Source organism: Pinus tabuliformis, chromosome 6 (genome assembly GCF_031772625.1).
Source record: "Pinus tabuliformis cultivar Carrire ecotype Pingquan chromosome 6, CPIR1, whole genome shotgun sequence".
Lineage (NCBI taxonomy): Eukaryota > Viridiplantae > Streptophyta > Pinopsida > Pinales > Pinaceae > Pinus > Pinus tabuliformis.
In genome coordinates, this window is record NC_142292.1 from 378707053 (window position 1) to 378723799 (window position 16747).

At 33.5% G+C, this 16747-nt stretch overlaps 1 protein-coding gene across 2 annotated transcripts; it reads left to right on the forward strand.

Moving 5' to 3' along the window:
• Positions 1 to 13266: 13266 nt before the first annotated feature.
• Positions 13267 to 15172, forward strand: LOC149258893 (expansin-A8-like). 2 transcript variants are annotated; one of them, XM_089373688.1, is made up of 4 exons: positions 13267 to 13381; positions 13459 to 13598; positions 13686 to 13998; positions 14382 to 15172. In XM_089373688.1, the coding sequence occupies exons 2-4, from the start codon at positions 13463 to 13465 to the stop codon at positions 14683 to 14685; spliced, it is 753 nt and encodes a 250-aa protein (XP_089229814.1). In that variant the 5' UTR covers positions 13267 to 13381; positions 13459 to 13462; the 3' UTR covers positions 14686 to 15172. The 2 variants fall into 2 exon arrangements, with proteins under 2 accessions (XP_089229814.1, XP_089229810.1); XM_089373684.1 differs by lacking the exon at positions 13267 to 13381 and having other exon boundaries at positions 13388 to 13598.
• Positions 15173 to 16747: the final 1575 nt, after the last annotated feature.

Below are 16747 nucleotides of genomic sequence, written 5' to 3' on the forward strand. Positions count from 1 at the left end.
GCTCTTCTACACAACATTCTTGTTCTAATAGGTTCTTTGACTCATTGATTTTATTTTTTACTTCAGGTTGTTTCAACCTTTCTTCAATCTTGAGGCTCATTTTTAAGTCTTTGAGCTCTTCTAATTTGAGCTCAGATTGGTTTAGCTCTTGCATAGCCTGGATCATTATAGAGATTCTAGGAGTGGATACAAAAGGTATTGTAATGGCCTACAAATAACCATCAGAATTTGGTATAGAAATAAAATAACGAGACCTCCCATCATCAAGTCTTTTTGAACCATGGGGTTCAATTGCTACTAGAAATGGATTTCCAAGTATACATCTGACTCGGATGTCTCCTATTGCAAATTTGACATTCATGCAATATTCTTCAAAACATATAGTGGCCTTTGGAATTTCATATTGGAGATTAAATTCTTGTGCTCCTAGACCTATGACTTCTTTGTGCACTTTGACCCAATATTTGGTTGGAATAGATTTTTTATTTAACACATTTATATCTGCACCAGTATCAAGCAGGGTCTTTAAATGGAAGATTTCATTTTGGATTCTAATCTTCAGCATCACATGATATTGTTGGTGTTGTACTACCATTATCCTCATAGCATTCAGACCCATGAAATCATTTGATTTTGTTTCAAAAAAATTGACCTTGGGAATTTTGATAGGAGGTGCCACTAGACTTGATGTTAGTGAAATATTTCCACTATTCTTCCCTTTTTCATTTTTCTAATACAGTAATATGATTTTTTCGTCCAGCGAATTCTTTTTGAGGTGTTGAATCTCATGGTTGAGTTCACTTAAAGTAAGTGTTCTCTGCTTATCTTGGAGTGATGCTTTTGAAAGGACACGGTTTTTCATTCATATGAAGCATCAACAAAAAGACATTTAGGAGTAGTACCTTTCTGGGATGAGGATTATGGTGATCACTGATTTTTAAGCATGGTTTGTAGAAATTTTCCTTCAATTTTTCTTCCATTTCTCCTTCAGGGAGAGTTTTAATTCCAGCTAAGAATTTTTCATCTTCATCTTCTACTGAATGGGCCATACATACTTTTAGTTTAGGGAGCGGTGTTACTTCATATTTAGAAGAATATTTTGAATCAAATTCTATAGTACTGTAGTGGAAATTTTCAGAATCTGTGCAATTACATTCATGGGCTACAAATACTGCAACATCATTAATTGAATCAGATTTAGAAATACTGAAACTAGAAGTCTTAGTGGAATCACAACAATCTTGTTCTAATAGGTGTACCTCATCTCGAAAAGTAATGTTTGGACAATTTTTTGTTCTGTGATTCTTAGAACCACATCTGAGGCACTATATTCGAACAAGCGACTTCATTTCCCTTTTTTGGGACTTTTCTTGCTAAAACTTTAAGGTCTCTTTTTGTGATTTATTTCCTTTCTGAAGCTTAGAGATCTTATTCCAAGCTTGTTATTTGTATGTTCGGAGATGAATGTATGTTCAGGTGTAATAATGGGTTTTCTAGACTTTCCTTAAATTCCCTTAAAAGGTTTCTTGGGTATCTTATAAATTTTGCCTTTCTAGGGGTAATCAAATCTTTTCATTTTTGGTATTTTCTTCATTGCTTTCTTTACATTTCTTCTATGTACAACTGGATCATCTAAGAGAAGGCCATACTTATTACATATTGACTTGCTATTAGGCAGTCTTGAGATTTTTTGGATTGATTTGTTTACTCTCATGTTTGTGCAGAGGCTAACCAAGGTTTTTGTTATATTAATATATATTTCTTCCCATGTGTATGACTCATAGGGATTTTGGAAGACTTCTTGGGTTTTTATGTAGTCAACAAATTTAGACAAAAGTGCGGAAATATATACGTGTTTCCATAGGATATTATTGTTATCTTTAACTTCATAAATTATTTGTACCCAATCCCTATGAAAATCATCATATTAAGACATTCTTTTGCATTTCAGATTCATCAAGACCATAGAATGTTTGTCAGAAATTTCAATGTTTCCCCACACCAATGTTCAAGTATCATAGAAGTCAATGCACCTATCATGTTATTTTGTGTTGTCCCATCCAGATTCATGACTATATCTCCTACCTCATCTTTAATAGTTTCATCAGCCATTTTTTCAACAAGAGCAGGAGAAGATTCTACTTCCCACCACCTTTGTAGTGTGTCTGTGAAACATTGTATGAGTGTTTTGCATGCTTTTACTTCCCCTTTTCCTTTCATGCACATTAACTTATATTCAGTATACATCTTATCAATCATTTTCCTAATTTGACTAGTACTCAGGTTATCAATATTTCATTCTTTGTGGGCATCAGGGAAGTAGGTTTGAGTTTCTGGAATTTTATCCTTGCCACTAAGATCAAGAACTAGATATCTTGTAAATTGGCTAGGTAATGGCTCATAGACTGGACGCAGATGAGAATGTTCTCCAATTTCAGAGGAGGGTTCCTTCTCGATTAATTCTTTCTTTTGGAAACCAGGCAGGGAACTTCTATATAGACTTTTGTGGTTGATATATGGTAATGGGATGACTGAAGAGAAAGGAGGAAGGCATATCTTTATGTTTACTAGTCAGGATCTACTTATCAAACATAGATACCAATTGCTAGAATTTTTTCTTGTGTGCTAGAGAGACCCTTAATAACCCATTTTTCTATATCATCACAATGTTCTTCTATTTTTTCTAACAAATGTTTTGTGACTTGTTTTTCTTCTTTGACCATTTCTTCAATTGATGACATAGAAAATTGGAAATCATTTAGACTACTTGTAATACTATGTATAGAAACTTGTAGTGAATCAACTTGTTCTTTTTGTGGATTATGTACAAAAGAATGTACAGTCAATCCCTTAAGTGTTTTATTTTTCCAATTTAATTGTTCACTAACTTGTTGGATTTTTCTATATGTTCCGGCAGTAGTACCATCTTTTAGGACAAGGGGAGTAGTTTTTGCATGTTTATCCTTCTCTTCTAGTATGGACAAGGGGAGTAGTTTTTGCATGTTTATCCTTCTCTTCTAGTATGATACTTCTGAAAGGTGGAAATGTGGTGGAAGATTCAACCTTGGATCCATCAAAAGTTGTCCAATGATGCTTCTATGAAGATTTTGTCATCATTTGAACATTTGAATCTTCTTCTTGTTTTTTCCATTCATAAAAATATATCCATGAATTTGTTGATCCATGTATTATTTCCACTGTTGGGAGAGACTTTTCTTTTCAACCAAAGGCGTGCTGATGTTAAATTCAGTGGAGTCTGGATGGGTAAAAAGATCCCAATTTAACATACATTTCATCCAACTAGACTCTACTCGGTATTTGGAGCATCCTTCCATCAATGTGAAAAACTTATACATTTTTGGTTTTGATGGTCTCTTACAATCCTCAGGTACTGGATTTTTGAATCAACAAGTAGGGATAAGTTCATCCATTTGTTCAAGGTATCCAAGTCCATACCTGGGCATATCAGGGGACCTCATTTTGCTAAACATTTCAGTTAATCTAGGATCCTCATTTTCCAAAGAAGGAAATTCATGGATGATACATACACTGTGATGAGGAAAGGAAATATCACTGCATTTGGGATTTGGACATGAGTTGTTTAAAAGAGAGGATGGAGCTTCACCAGTTCGAGGATTATGATTCTTATGGGTGCTCATATATGCAAGGGCTTTTAAACTTACAAGGGACTGGCAAGATGGACATTTAACCTCTAACTCAGGAAATTGCTAAACTTGTGCTAATTCAAATAAAGAAACATGTATACAATATGCAAAGATGGAGTTTGAAGCGAAGGCATAGGTTTCGGATGTATAGGTAAGAGTTCCTTTATATTCACTAACTGTTGCTGCAATTTTTTGTCAGGGTATGGTGGACCTATCGGGGAATGACAAGATTGCAGAGGAGAAAGTTTCTTGGATCTATGTTGTAGTAATATTTTGGATCTGAGGAGATTTGGAGATATCTACAACCCAGTTTTCAGGAAAACTCAATTCTTCCCATTGAATGGTTTGATGTTCTATTTTTTGGTTATGAGCATCTGTTATAACAACAACACTTGATTTGGACTCACGGCTTGGGGAATGTAGAACTGTAGGATAAAGAGTATTAGTATGTCGAAAACAGCCTCGGGTATGAATGGATATGTTTGTCCTTCACCTCTTCATATCAAAGCCTGAGGTTTTAATCTCGAGCTGGAGAATATCTTTAATATGCTCATCAATAACATAGACAGAAAATTTCAGATAACAGTCAAACCATATTAGGTCGTATGATAATTGGGTAACCATTCCTCCTAGGAGTGAATCAGTGTATTTATTATGGGTAATATCTCTGATAGTAGCCAAAACAAAAGTATTTAAGACTTTGTGAGTCAAGGCAGATATACCCACACAGATGCAGCCAAGACAGATATAAGATGTGTTGTGATTTTTGGCTCCTTTGTGTAGCTCTTTAGGATTTAACAAAGGTATGATTTCAATACCCTCATAATATTCTTGGATCTGGGAGACACATTCTTTAACAAAGACTTGAGTAATGGCTTTAAGATGAAACATGCTTAAATCTTATCAAACTTCTGAAGGACTTATTACCAGAAGTTTCCAGCAAAGGGTTCATTCTCAATTATTTCTAACTCAACAAAATTTAAGATTATAGTAGATGAATTATTAAATAAAGTCTGAATACTAAGGTGATCTTATGTATTTTCATTTTCTTTGACTTCTCAAAATGACACTGATCTTCTATTTTCTTCCATTTCTACAAGAATAGACTACAAGATTGTTTGCAGGATGACCCAAAAGAACCAGAAGTCACTTGATATTATACCAATAATGCACATAGGCTTCCTCCAGCATAGAATGAAGCTTGCAATGCAGGATTTGACTAAAGCTTGTAATGAACAAACTGACTTTATCTTACATGAACTTGTACACAAACCTGCAAACAAATTCAATGCCCCCAATGCTCTTCACGTAGCTCCTTGCCTTTTTCAAGCTCTAATGACACTCAAGAATCCTAAGTGAACCTCCAATGAACTTCAAAAAAAGTACTCATTCAAACAAGATGCAGAAAATATCACAAATTGAATAACACATAATACTGCGAAAACTTTCTTCTTTTATTTATCTCATCAACTAATTACATAAAATATCTGGATCGACTATAGATCAATTCAATATTAAGAAAATTTGACCACTTTAGATTCACAATACTCATATGTTATGATGTGCAAGCTTCACAAACTTCTGACTCCTAAAACTGACTAAATGATTAACTACAAAGTTCTCTGTGATACATACAAATCACGACGCAATTGCAAAATAAGAATAACCATTTACTATTAACTCTAAGACTCAATGCCCTGAATGGTTTTCTTCCTTATTATTTATAGAACATAAAACATCTTCTTATTCATAAAACTTTTGCCTTCACCTTTAATGGATTCTTATAAAACTTAAAACTTTTGACTCCACCTTTAATGGATTCTTATAGAACTTAAACGACTTGTCTTTAGTGCGATTTTTTGGAAGCTTTTGGGTGGGTTTTTCCCGTCTAATTTCTCTAAAATCTGATGGGAATTTATTGAAATCACGAGTTTGATGGGTAAATCTTGCACAATCCATGTGCCCTATGGGTTTTTCAGGGTGTTGAATCCAAATATACAATCAAAAAACCAGTTTAAATAACACAAATCAAAATTTCACCTTAAATTTTTCCGCAATTCAAGAAACTTCAAAAAATGGCACTAAAAACAACTCGAAACTTTAGAATAAAAAACTCACACCAATCAAACCAGTTGAAACGAATGAGTTACACCTCATATTTAATATTAGGTATTAATCCTTAAATTTCAAATTTCAAATACCAAATACCATTGGATGGGAGCCGCAGTTTTTAAATAGAATCGTGCTCGTCCACCAAATGAAGCGAACAAGACATTGCAATCCATACGTTTCGTGGATTATGAATAAATAGAATCGTGCTCGTCCACCAAACGAAGCTAACAAGACATTGCAATCCATACGTTTCCGTGGATTATGAAAGCCTGCACCATTCAGTTCACGTGATTAGAAAAAGGCACGTGAGTTATGTATTTCACAATCTCCTGTTCAGGAGGATAACCTTTATCCAGGAGGATAACCAAAATCACTCTCACACATATACGACAACGTAATGCGCATGTACGTGTCTTCCATTTTCATATTGCAAAACTATTTCACTTCACACTAACATATTTCTTCTCCTAATTGCTTATCTAATTCACTGTCAAATCAAACACGATATAACCCGGTTGTCATTAACATTCCGTTCTTCAACATGGACATGGTGGGGGCACTTCCCTTTCCCACCAAATGAAAACTATTAAATATTACCTGCAAATCGAATAAAGAAGACTAAATACAGTGGGGATATGGATCCCATATCAAACAAAATTCACCAAATTCACCAGACAAAAGCATAAATAACAAAACGCAGTACCAATTTGTTGAACTTCTGGTTTTATTTTTTAATCGAGTATGAATATCGCCATATGGTTATTGGCTATTAATTTAACGAGACTCATGGTTTAATGGAAGTAAAGTGGCAATGAGTATCCGTCATAATCTGTCAGAAGATCGATGGGATGGGATGTTATGTATATCTGGCTTATTATTACTCTAAAGTTGATAAATTAAAGGTTTATTTTACAGCGCAGTGTTATGTGTAATTTTGTTTATCTGTAATAAAATTTGAAATTTTGTTCATGTTTATAAAAAAAAAATAACTATACAAAACATTTAAATAATGTTATTTCATAATAAAATTTACACTTGAAAAATTGAATCTCTCTCGGTTCATGAACCCTATTTAAAATAAATCTATACTGAATTTATGAAAGTTGAGTAAAGTTGATGACTAATTGTTATAAAAGCAGCTTTGTGAGTTCAAACTTTTACTGAAAAAGCAAAGTGTCTTGGGTTATTTATTTTTCCTTGGAAATTGCAAGCATACACAGTTAACTTACAAGAACCCATTATTTGTGTAGATAAAATTTGGCTATATGAAATATTTTTTTTGGATGTAGATTTAAAATCTTTTTAGGAATTTCTAAATTGTTTTTAATATTTTAAAATTTTGGAAAAAATTATTATCATCAAATCAACAGTGAGAACAATCATTTTTAATTGTTATTTAATTGTTAAATTGTGTTTTAATATTTTATGATTTTTAATTTTTAATTAATGAATAAGAGTTTTGGATTATACCTAAGAATAAAAATGATTTTAATTTTTATAATTAAAACTTTTCAATTTATAGTCAACTTTTTTCATAAAATATGAAATATGATAAATAATTTGTTGGTCTCAATATAATTTACCTCCCCAATAATTAAATAGTTGGTAAATCTTGATAAAAGTCAATTTATGATAAACATCAAAACACTTATTTGTAATATAATATTGTCAAAATAATAATAATAATTAACTAAATCATAACTTTATTATAACTTTATTTTACTTTATTATTATTATTAAGAGTGTCTATTTTAGATTATAACTTCCAAAATTTTAAATTAACTATCAATAATTAATATTTTGTTATTAATAAAATTGTCTTGTCATTATTCAAACTTTTCAAAAAGAGTTAAAAACATACTCTATATATTCTTCGCATATATTCTTCGATGAAAGAGTTTTGACGCTCGGTGAAAGAGTTAAACACGTATTCTATATATACTTCAGTGAAAGAGTTCTGAGGCTCGGTGAAAAAGTTAAACACGTACTTTATATATTCTTCGCATATATTCTTCGGTGAAAGAGTTCTGAGGCTCAGTGAAAGAGTTAAAAACGTACTCTATATATTCTTCGATCTGCGGGTTGGGGTTGGCACGGGCAATCTGTAGTCAGGTTTGCTAATATTAGGGGCACACATTCCTTATCTTTTTCTTTTTCTAATACATATTTGCTCATATAATTTTAAGTATGAATATTTCACCACAGTTACCAAAGATTACCAAGGGCAGACCTAGCACAGTTACTCTACAAGGCCTTTATGAGTATATAGAGTCTTTAGAGAAACGTAGGGAAGAAAGAGAAGCCAAGCTACAAAAAGAGTTAGAATCCATGCTGGAAAATAAATTTGCATCTCTTGAAGACACGATCCAAAAACAAATAGAAAATAAAATAGAACTACTGGAGAATAAAATAGAGGCAATGGAGACTAGATTGCAGGTTATAGAAAAACAAAACCAAGATACTAACCAACCATCCTAGCAAGGAGATGTTGATACTTTAGAGAGTCTTAAAATGAAAGACATGATTAAAGAACTAGAAGAAAAAGTTAATAGCCACCTCACCCTAAATAATGTGGTAGATAAGTTAGATATCAAACCAATTAAAGATGAAATGAAAAAATTAATAGAATTAGACCACGAACATAACAAAAGGGCCTTGAACCTTATAATCTTCGGTTTAAAAGAAGAAGTAGATGAGGATACTTTAGCCTTAGCCCAGACAGAATTACATAATAGATTACAAATTGAAACAGTGTGTCTCACAGTAGCAACAAGGTTGGGGAAATTAACCGAGAATAAAGAAAGACTAATCCGCATAAAGGTGAGCTCCACTGATCATAAGTATGACATACTTAGTAAAACCTCAAGTCTAAAAGGAACGGGAATTTTCATAAATGAAGATCTCATTCCAAAAGATCAAGCAGAATTAAGAAAGGAGGTTCAAAAAGTAAAAGAAGCTAGAAAGGAAGGAAAATGGGCAATAATCAGAAATAGAAAAGCCTTTATTCGAGATAGAAACCAAAAATATAGTAATCAATAGCAATTAAACATGCTCTGGATCCTTTCTTGGAACTATCGGGGCTTCCCATGGAACAAAGGCCTCAAGCTAAGTTGGATTTCAAATGATGTTGATATTATTTTACTTGTTGAAACTTGGGAGCCCGAAGAATCTAAGGTCCCTAACATAGATGGCTTTACGCTATGGTCTACCTGGAACAAGCGATCATCTCGTAGAGGCATTGGGGGAATAGCTTGTTACATTAAGAAGAACATCTCCCCCCATGCTAGGATTTATAAAAACGACCCTCACAACCAATATAGTTGGATAGAGATCAGAGACATTAATAATAAAAAGTCCTACATAGCAATATGTTATTTCCCCCCCATCAATTCTAACTTCTATAAGAAGAAGAATCTAGATAAAAGTAACCCTTACAATGGTTTAGAGAATGATATTTCTAGCCTAAGGAATGACGGTAATATCCTTTTAATAGGTGACTTTAATGCTCGAACTTCAAACAACCAAGATATTATTCTAAGCAATCATTCCAACCCTAATCCTCTTTGGCTAGACAAAGACCCTACTTTGGCTAGTAGTTATAAAAGGAGCTCTGAAGACCTCAGGGAAAATTTGTTTGGGTCGGAGCTAATCAAGCTCTGTAGTGCTCGGGATCTCATAATTTGCAACGGTCTAAAGAAGTGGCCCAATTCTAGCAAGATGACCTGCATCCATGGACTTGGTAGCATCGTGGTAGACTATGTTATTTCTGATCTCCCATAATACAACGAAATAATAAATTTTGACATCTTAAACGACCAGGAACCTCACTCTGATCATAGGCCTTTACTTATAACTCTCAATTTTTTCATGCATAGAGTTCCCACAGAAAATAATACTTACAGCCAAAAGAACTTAATATTTGATAGAAATAAAAATGATCTCTTTCTAAATGAATTAAAACTAATTTGCTTCCTTTATCTAGTATAGACAACATAGAAGACCTCTATCATAATTTTACTACAACCCTCTCATATTCTATTAACAAGTTCTAAATTGAAGTTTCAAATAATAAAAGAAATAACAGAACCAATCCATGGTATGACAAAGATTGTAAAAGTGCAAGGAGAGCAATTAAGGAAGCTGTTGATGAATCTCTTAAAATGGACAAGATAAAAATATACAAAGCCCTAACTAAAAGGAAAAAGAGGTAGTACATTCGTCAAAGACAGGAGAATCTCTTACACCTCTCTAAGGTAGCTCCTAAGAAATCTTGGAGGCAGATTCTGACTAGGAAGACTAAAGATAATAATAAAATTGCTCTTCACGATTGGAATTCCTATCTTAAAAAGCTTTATGAATCTCCAGCTGTCATGGATAATTTGGAAACCCTGCTCACAACGAAAGAAGTTTTCTCTTTAGAATACATTAAGTTTGGGGTTAATCACCTTCCTAATGGGAAGCTAAGGACATTGAAGGTTACCAGGCAGAAATCTTAAAAATTGGAGGTCCCGTCCTCATCCCCCACATCCACAAGCTTTTCAATCAAGCAGTCAAGCAAGGGTTTCCTAAACCTTGGACTGAGAGCCTCATTATCCCTATTTTTAAAATTGGGGATACAAATAACCCCTCTAATTATCGGACAATTATGATCAGCCCTCTCTTAGCCAAGTTATATGGTAGTATTTTGGAAAAGAAGTTAAGCATATGGCTTCAAAGTGAAGGTAAGCGGGCTAAAGGCCAAGCAGGTTTCAGAAGGCATCACATCAACAACAGACCACCTCGTTACGCTTAGGATCATTGCGGAGGAATGTCGTAATGATAAATCCAATTTATTTTGTTGCTTTGTGGACTTTAGAAAGGCTTTCGATACGGTTTCTAGATACAACCTTTGGAATAGATTAGAAGAGCTAAAGGTTCCTCTCGAGTTGAGAGTTGCCGCTATAAAGTTATACGAGAATGTAATTGCCAAGCTAAAAATCCATGAGGGGTGGTCGAAAGATATTAAGTGTAACATCGGAGTTAAACAAGGTTGCCCCCTCTCCCCTACCCTATTTGGCATTTACATCGATAAGCTCGAAGGATATTTAGAGGAAGCAGGATGTGATGGCATAATCTTAGCTGGGATAGTCGTCATCCTTCTTCTCTATGCTGACAATATTGTTCTTTTGGCAAGGTGCCCATCTGATCTTGATAAGGAACTCAGGCTTCCTAAGGATTTATTCTCTACCATGGGTATGACTGTTAACACTGACAAAACAAAAGTTATGATTATCAAATCCAAGAAGGACACTTACACTAATTTTATGTATGACAATAATAAATTGGAGGAAGTGTATTCTTACAAGTACCTAGGAATTAATATTCATCACAAGCTCAACTGGAACCCATAGCATTGAGAAAATGATTAATGGGGGGGGGGAAAGCTTATTTTGGTCTTGAAAATAATTGTAAAACATCAAACCTCGTAATGTGGGATAAAAAGAAGTTCCTCTTTGAAACTTTAGTCACTCATGTTATCTTATATGGCTGTGAGGTTTGGAGTTGCAACATCTCCAGAGAATCATGGAGAAAGTTTGAGCAAATCCAGAAGCGTTTTATAACTTATAACCTGAAAATTAAAAGTAATACTCCCTATCCTATTCTCTTTATAGAAGCAAGTATTTCCCCTATTGAAAGCCTAGTTATGATTAGGTTTCTGTTGTACAAGCACAAACTCAATAACATAGACGATCATAGACTTCCTAAGCTAGCTTTAAATTCCAGCCAAAACCACCTAAGGCTCAATTGGGGGTGGCATAAAGACACAAGGACCTGGTTAAACTATTGGGAGATCAACGAGAATGATGCATTGCAAAACATAAATAACATTAAAGATATTGTTACTTCTAAGTTCAAAGAAAAAATGTGGTGTGAGAAAGATTTAGCGACTAAAAGAAAATTAAGTTATTATAAGGTCATCAACCCCACCCTAGAAGATCAAAAGTATTTCTCTATTTTAACGAGCTCAAAGAAGAAAATTAATATAGCAAAGATTAGAACAAATTCTCATGAGCTCCATAGTGAAATAGGTTGTTGGGTAGTTCCTAAAACGCCATGGATGGAAAGGATATGCCATATATGTGAGAATAGGAACATCGAGGATGAAAACCACTTCCTCTTAGAGTGCCCCGCGTACAACCACAAATGATCTCAGTTTCACAATCTTTGTTACAACACCGACCTTCCTAGCCTTTTACAATGTCAAAATTATAGTGAGCTCGGGAGGTTTCTCTCCAAGCTTTTTGAGCATAGGAATAAAATCTTAAATCAAAATAAATAATTTATTTCTTTAGGTCCGATAGACCAATGTTTGGTCTTAGTGGATGTTAACCACCATCATCATCATCAATAAAATTGTGTCGAGTAATATTTAGCTTTATTTTTCATATGAAAATAATCCTACCATTATTATTAAAAAAAAATAAATTTTGGTTAATCACAAACAATATATCTGGTCACTAGATAATATATATGATTTGAAATTTTAATAATGAAAAAAAAAGAAAAGAAAAAGAGTTTAAATGTTTTTAACCCATTTAAATTTGTTTAAATTTGTGATCGAGTAATATCTCTGTTATATATATATGAGTTTATTCAAATTGAATTTTTAAAAGTAGAAGTGTTGATTATTGGTATGGATTAGATAAAAGCTAAGTGTTAAAAATAGTGTTGTTTAAATATATTAGGTTTAGGAGTTTTTGGTGCTAAAATTTTTATTTTTTTAGTAATGTTTCTTCGTTATATATATAAAACTTATCCACATTGAATTTAATGTCTTTTTGTTATATATATAGAATTACTAAAACTGAAAGTGTTGTTATTAGTATGGATGAGATAAAAATTAAGTATTAGAATGATTTTGTCTTAACCTATTAGGTTTTGAAATTTTTTTTATGGTATAATTTTATTTGGTTAAATTTTATTTTATTTTTTATTTAAAATAAATTTTTAATTATATATATTTAATATAATAGAAAATTTCTAAAACAGTAGAATTTTAGAAAATTTATAATTCAAATTTAATAGGATAAAAACACATTCCAAAAAATCTACCACATTTAGAATCATAAACCTAAAAAATGTCTGTATCTGCGGATTATGTCCGATTGAACAGAACTATTCAAATTTAGTAAAAGTATGCGATTAAATTCACAGTCAACAATGGCCAGCGTCTTTTTCCATGTAATTTCTATGTGAGTTGCGTCAAGTACTTGGCTGTGCACTTGGCACAGGCAAAAAAAAAGCATGCATCGTTTAAAAGAACAAATATTCTTTTCTATGAGGCCCACTTCTCTACCCTGGCTCTGCATCAGTGTCTGCCATTGTTAATTTCCGCAGCATGTGCGGGTGGGTCTATTGAAGCCACGTGCTCACACAGCATGTGCTGCCGACAAAACAAAACCCATAATGTTTCCAACATCAATTTACGATGGAACCACTACCAGATACAGCCCAGGCATATCTATCTATATATACTGCGCAATCCTCGCAGATTCAAACAAAGAAGTCCTCCGCCTCTGTTTAAGTCATCGTTATTGCTTCATATTTTCAGACTTTTCAAAGAGGTACGGCTCTTTTAACTTTACTCAAAGCTGAGTCACTGCTCTCGGTGGTTTGATTGCTCTCATGTGATGTATTGCAGATCGATGGAACTGGTAAAGAGCATTGCGATGGTCTCGTTGTTAACACTCATCTGGTTTTTAAGTGGAGCTCATGGATATGGCGGCTGGGAGTCGGCTCATGCCACATTCTACGGTGGCAGTGATGCGTCTGGGACAATGGGTAAAACTACACAACTTTATTTCATGAAGATCGGTATGTTTTTGTCTGAATAAGGAGCCTCTAATTAACATGAAATTTTGTCACCAGGAGGGGCCTGCGGATACGGGAATCTGTACAGCCAAGGTTATGGAACCGATACTGCTGCGCTTAGCACTGCTCTGTTCAACAACGGGTTCAGCTGCGGAGCCTGCTACGAAATGAAATGTAACGATGATCCTCAATGGTGTTTGTCAGGGACTGTGACAATCACAGCCACAAATTTCTGCCCACCAAACAACGCTCTCCCCAATGACAACGGTGGATGGTGCAATCCACCGTTGCAGCACTTTGACATGGCTGAACCCGCCTTTGAAAAGATCGCCAAGTACAAGAGTGGGATTGTCCCAATCCTCTATAGAAGGTAATTAAATGGCTCATCCTTAATTTGCATCTCAATCTCATTTCCTCAGAATCTACACTAATTTGCATCTCAATCTCATTTCCTCAGAATTTAACATAGATTTATTGGATGGGAGAGATCCAATTTTTTAAGGTGAATATAAATAAAATTTCAATTTTGATGAGAAATACTGACAATATTATATATATAGATTGAATAGATCTAATGAGAAGTTTGAGAAATCTAATTTTTTAATTTTATATAAACGAAGATAAACAAAATTTCAAATTTAATGAAAATACAGACAATATTACACCATTGTAAAACTGTAAAATGATCATCTAAACTCAATGAGCCTTTCTGCCTAATAATTAATAATTAATTTCTATGAGCTTAATATGCAGGGTCCCGTGCTTGAGGAATGGCGGAATTCGCTTCACCATCACCGGCCACTCATACTTCAACCTCGTACTCATCTCCAATGTCGGGGGCGCTGGAGATGTCCAGGCGGTTTCGATAAAAAGTTCAAAGACCGGTTGGCAGCCCATGTCGCGCAACTGGGGACAGAACTGGCAAAGCAATTCCTTGTTGAACGGGCAGAGCCTGTCCTTCAAGGTCACCACCAGTGATGGGCGGACAACTGTTTCATATAACACTGCTCCTTCTAACTGGCAATTCGGCCAGACATTCCAGGGACGCCAACTCTAAGGAAAGCCAACGCCGAATGAATGCGTATAACCATCGATCAATAATTAGGGATGAAGTGGTGACTCGAGTACACCCTCTCTCAGTTGTTAGAATTGTTATGTGATTATTGAATTGTGAGTCTATATATATCAATAGACCGATATCGACGTTGCAGAGTCTCTAAGTGGGACTTTGCCACTGAATTTAACATATTTCTTTGAAGAATTCCGTATCAGTCGTTGTAATAAATATTTCTGTGTTGCTTGTGAAACAATGCTCAATGCCGAGCAGGTACAGCTTGGATGAGGATTTCCAAAACTTTTGGTTACCATAAGGGTATCATGATTTCATGAATTGGAAATATTAGGTGGAGTGGCGTGCAAATTTCGGTCGTCGGCCGTTGGACAGGATCCTGGATGCTGGCATATTTTTCGTTGCGGACACCCAAAAAATGATGGGAGTTAATCCTTTAAAGTTAATGTTTGTATTTACCAGTATAACTATATTAATAAAGTAACTATTACAAGTATATTACTTGTTTTTTAATTCATAATGGCATTTATTATTAATGTATATTGACTGCTTTATTGTTTTATTGATATAGTTGTGTTAGTTAACAATGTGTATAGTTAGATTAGTAGACTATTGTGGATTATAGTTAATATTGTTTTATTATTATTAAAAATTATTGACAAAAGATTATTATAATGAATATGAGCTTACATTCATCTTAATTATGGTTAATATTGTTGTATTATGATTGAAAATTATTGACGAAAGATTATTATAATGAATATGAGCCTACATCCATCTTAATTTCAAATCTATCAAGCATCTTTTTGAGTGCAAAACTTGAGGAAATATTTTCACTCAAGAGATTTAATCCCCTTGGTGTTTGATAGATCCAGAGTTAAATAGATCTAGGCTAGTTTTAGTCATGCATAGCCAGACAAAAAATCTGATTAATCTGATTGTTTTAAATGTGTTAAATATGTCTAACATTAATCTGATAAATTCTTTATCGTCTACATCTCACGCACATTGACCTATATTTGTATTAAATACCTGAATTCTAGACATATTTGATTAAGCTAATTGATAAATCTTTTCATGGATTTTTGATGTGCAATATTCATATCAGTGAGAGTTACACATTGAGCTTGGCATAGATATTTTTTAATTATCTTTTTCTCATAATATTTTCATTTTCCTATTATACTATGCTTGAGTTGGTTGAATGTTGTTTTCTTTGTTGATATGCTCTTCGTTATTCATCTTTTTGCTTTATTTGTTCTTCATGTTCTTCAATTTCCTTTCCCTCTACCTTTTTTGTCGATTTCCTCTTCGTTGCATATTTTGTTTTACTCTTTAATCTTGACTCTATTTAGTTGTTATTTGTTGTGCCCTTCATTGTCAATATGTTCTTTGATATTCCCTTTGATATGATTTTTTATTCAATTTTTTTCTTCATTTGTTTTTGTCATTGTTCTGTTGTCATTTGTTGTTGAGTTTCTCTATTGATCTTCTCTTTGCTTCTCCCATTGTTGTTGATAGTCCTTAGTAACTGCCATTTTTTATGTCTTTGTTTGTTGACTTGCTCTTTGTTATTCATTTCTATTTAAGATAAATCTAAACTCATGATTATGATGGATCTAAACTTATTCATTTCTATTTAATATGGATCTCACGTGATGATTACTGTAATACAAAAATAAATGTTTGTCATCAATAATTACTTTATTCATACACTGGAACCAATACACATTATTAATTTAATTACTTTGAAAATAATGCACATAAAATACCTATTTACATTAGATCAAAAATTAACATCTACGCTAAAATCAATGCGTCTTCAATTTTCATTTCTTGTACCTTTCTTTTTTACTTGTTCTTTGTTGTTGAATTCTATTTAATATGGATCTATGTTAATGATTACTATAGCACAAAAATCAATGCACGACGTCAATAATTACTTTGTGCATGTGACTGAAAAAAATGCAAATTATTAATCTAATTACTTTGAAAGCAATGCACATTGTTCATCAATTTACATCAAATCAGAAATTAGCATCTACACTAA

Excerpts from the sequence above, each read along its gene's own strand:
- LOC149258893 (XM_089373684.1), top strand. The coding sequence starts at position 13,448 with ATGTATTGCAGATCGATGGAACTGGTAAAGAGCATTGCGATGGTCTCG. Across the intron at positions 13,599-13,685 it reads TGATGCGTCTGGGACAATGG|GAGGGGCCTGCGGATACGGG; the intron begins GTAAAACTACAC and ends TTTTGTCACCAG. Across the intron at positions 13,999-14,381 it reads GTCCCAATCCTCTATAGAAG|GGTCCCGTGCTTGAGGAATG; the intron begins GTAATTAAATGG and ends CTTAATATGCAG.